A 3549-nucleotide genomic window follows, 5' to 3' on the forward strand; every position below is an offset into this window, starting at 1 on the left:
TAGCATTCCTCAAAACACAAATTAATATAAAAGGTAGAAGGAATCTAAAATTTTAATTTTTATCTTTTTGTATTTTTGGATGTCATTTTGTTAATAAAACAAATTGAATGATATAAATTAAACCAAATAGCGACATTACCCAAAACCTAAAAAGAAACAGCAGACCAATTCATCACACTTATATATATAACATGACCGAAGAACAGCATCTTCGCTGAGAACAAAAAAAAAAAAGTACAGGATTTTTACTGAATTCAACGACACATCTTAAGAAGAAAAAGGTTAACTGTAAAAGAAGCAGCCTCCCAAACCCTCTTCTTATTAGTTATTACTTTTCATCCAAGCCTTTCGGCACTGTCACGACCAGTTTTCCACCGCTGCTACACCTAGCGCTCGCCATGTCTAGCCTCGTCGAAGCCGGGAGCCGGAATCGCCAAAGATCGAACTTTAGTTCATCCAAGAACGGGCTACCCACTCCTCTGATCACGATCTTCGTCACGCCCGGGAAGATTTTGATCGTGTGCACCCTTACATCGCCGGCTATATTTGTGTGATCGGTGTTGGCTGGGGTGGCAGCGGTGAAGCGGAAAGAGTCGGAGTTTTCCTCCACCGAAACGTCGGCGCTCGAGTGGATCGGGAGCTCGAGGACTCTGGCAAACACGTGGGGGAGTCGCCTGAGCTTTTTCGAAGCGTCTTCGTATTGGGAGGCCATGTTTCGTTTGCTTGGGATTGGGAGGACCTTCATGGCAGACGTTGGGGTTTCAAGAAAATTTTCAAGTTTTCTTGGTGGGTGTGAAGAAAATGCCTGAAATTTTCAGGAAGAACACGGGATAGCGGTTGGAGTTTCGTAAGAGAAAGTTGGATGGCATATAGTGGATGGAGAGAGAGAGAGAGAGAGAGAGAGATTCTTAGCGTTGTGGTGGGGAAGGGGAGTACGAAGAATAAGAGGACAAGGAAGACACTGATTGAAGTGATTCGTTTTGATTGGGTTTTGGTCTTTTGGATAGTGGATCAATGGCGCAAAAGAAATGATAGTTGAAGTCGAAAATTTTATAAAAAATTAAATAAATATGGAACTTACATAAAAAAAAATTTAATTTTTTAATAGTGGACCCTATACTTTTTCAAAACGACTGCACGGCTCTTATGCATTTCATGATTGTATATAACATTACTAATGACGAAATCCTTGCATTGCTTAAATAGCAATACCATTTTTCTATCTTTGCTATAAAGTTTGTTTTTCCATTATGGTAATTCACATGATATAACTCTTTTTGGATGTTAAGAGTATTTCAAATCATTTATAAATAATAGTGAAATAATTTGTTAATAGTAATGATCTGTTTATGAATAATACGGGTGAAAAAAAATAATGAACCAGTGAACCGAACTGGTGGGTTTGCTCCAATTCGATACGGGTTTTATTTTTCTCAAAATCGATCAAAATCTATCTGGTTCTGATTTTCCTTTTTCTAATATCGGACCGAACCGGTTCATATAAGAATATGATTTTTAATATTATATATAAAATAATTTTGTATTATATGATAAATTATTAATTAATATAATATTAAATTTTAAAATCCTATATAAATGACTATATATTATCACTATAGTATATTGTATTAGTAGTTATACTAATATTATATCATTATATATTATAATATACTATAATATATCACTATATATTACAATATACTATAATATATCACTATAGTCTATAATATAATTATAATATATATTATAATATACTACAATATATTATCACTATATTATTATATACTATAATATATATACAATCTAATATACTGGACAGAACCGGTAAACCGAAAGTACTAGTTTTAAGGGTATAATCGGTACGATATTGGTTTTTCAAATCTCAAAACCGGTATATATTGGTTCGTTTCTAAAATATATTCGAAACCATACTCAACCAGACGAGTTACACCCCTAATAGTAATGAACTATTTGTAAATAGTAATGAACTAGTCTTAGAACAATTGTGTTTTCAAATAGAAAACTACTCCTTAAACAGAAAACTATTTAACACATCAACGGGTATATCTAGAATGATAATATTAAAGATGAAAAATTATATTTCCCATGCTAAAAATACTTTATCCCTCATTTAGTTTAATTTATGAAAAGTTGTTAGATATTTTTTGAGTGCAAATATAAATTCTAATTTTCAATTATTCTGGATTACAAATAGATACTTTTCATTTACAATATTTTTAAAAAAATAAGAGACTCGTTTTTTATTAGTCGTAAATGTTCAACCACACCATAATAGATCGTAGATTTTGTGATGGACGTAACTGTCACAAAAAAAAAACAACGCAAATTCTTTTGTGTAATGGGAAATAACTGTCAAACTATCGACACAATAACCATGTCACCAATGGCGGAACCAAAAATTCTATTTGGGGGGCATATTGATCTATGCAATGACGACGATGTTTCGTACATGCCTATGTGTATGTATATGTACATATTATTTACTTTGTTGTTTATAATTATTAGAAAATATATTATTAAAATAATTTAATTTCATATTCCTTCAATTTATAAGAAATATTTTCTAGATTGAGGAGGGGAAAATATCATCTCTTGTGAAGTGGGTCGAAACTCGAACCCCCTACCATAAAGGCCCATGAACCCAGAATCACAGGCCTACCCAGCAAGAAACCAAGGTCGTGATTGTCAAATTTAGAATTTGGGTCTAGCCATAATTAATAATGATTTAATGATATAACAGAAAGGAATAATCCAAACAACCCCAAGCACGATAATTGTCCGGAGTAGTTGCCCAAGATACCAATCTCGCCCACCACAATACCAGGTTCAAAGTACTAACAACCTGCAGTCCAACCATGATTTGAGAAGATTGAGTGGTGAGGAAATAATTAAACACTCAATCTATATAAATAGGGGTCAAAGCACACGCCAGAAGTAACTTCTGAATGATCTGAGAGTTGAAATACCCAATATACTTTATTCTGACTTGGGCATTGGAGGTGTCTCATTCACATCGAGGCCCTCTTATTTCCTTCATGCAGGTTGCCAGAGGCCATTAGCAGGAATACAAAACACGTCCACAATAGTTGGCTCCATCTATAGGAACTTCAGAAAATTCAACATGTTTTTCGTATGCCTACAACAAAGTGCTCTCAAGCGACCTGTGATCAGGAAGCCACTTCGGCAAACATGGAGGGAAAAATTTCAAAAATGGAAGAATGATTGAGGAAGATGGCTTTGGAGATGGAGAATATCCAACGCGAGAACGAAGTCCTAAATCGAAAAAGTGCCAGTTTTGGAGGAGACACCACATTAAGCCATAATGAGCAAACTAAAGCGGAATCGCAGAGCACAGGCAGACCAACCTCTGAAGGTGAAGAAAAGAGCAAAATGCACCATGATTTACGCTGCCTCATGGACAAATATGAGGAGATGGCTAGGAGAATAGGTGCATCCTCCTCCATCAATCAGCTGCTTAACAACACAGATCTGCTTTACAATGTGAAAATATTGGCAATGCCACTCCCG

The 3549-nt window shown here is 34.9% G+C and overlaps 1 protein-coding gene across 1 annotated transcript; it reads right to left on the reverse strand.

Annotated features, from left to right (window-relative positions):
• Window positions 1–215: 215 nt before the first annotated feature.
• On the reverse strand, window positions 216–970 carry LOC121263864. Its single transcript, XM_041166946.1, has one exon. It carries the CDS (start codon window positions 743–745, stop codon window positions 329–331), a length of 417 nt encoding a protein of 138 aa, XP_041022880.1. The 5' UTR covers window positions 746–970; the 3' UTR covers window positions 216–328.
• Between the last annotated feature and the right edge of the window lie 2579 nt (window positions 971–3549).

Source organism: Juglans microcarpa x Juglans regia, chromosome 4S (genome assembly GCF_004785595.1).
Source record: "Juglans microcarpa x Juglans regia isolate MS1-56 chromosome 4S, Jm3101_v1.0, whole genome shotgun sequence".
NCBI lineage: Eukaryota > Viridiplantae > Streptophyta > Magnoliopsida > Fagales > Juglandaceae > Juglans > Juglans microcarpa x Juglans regia.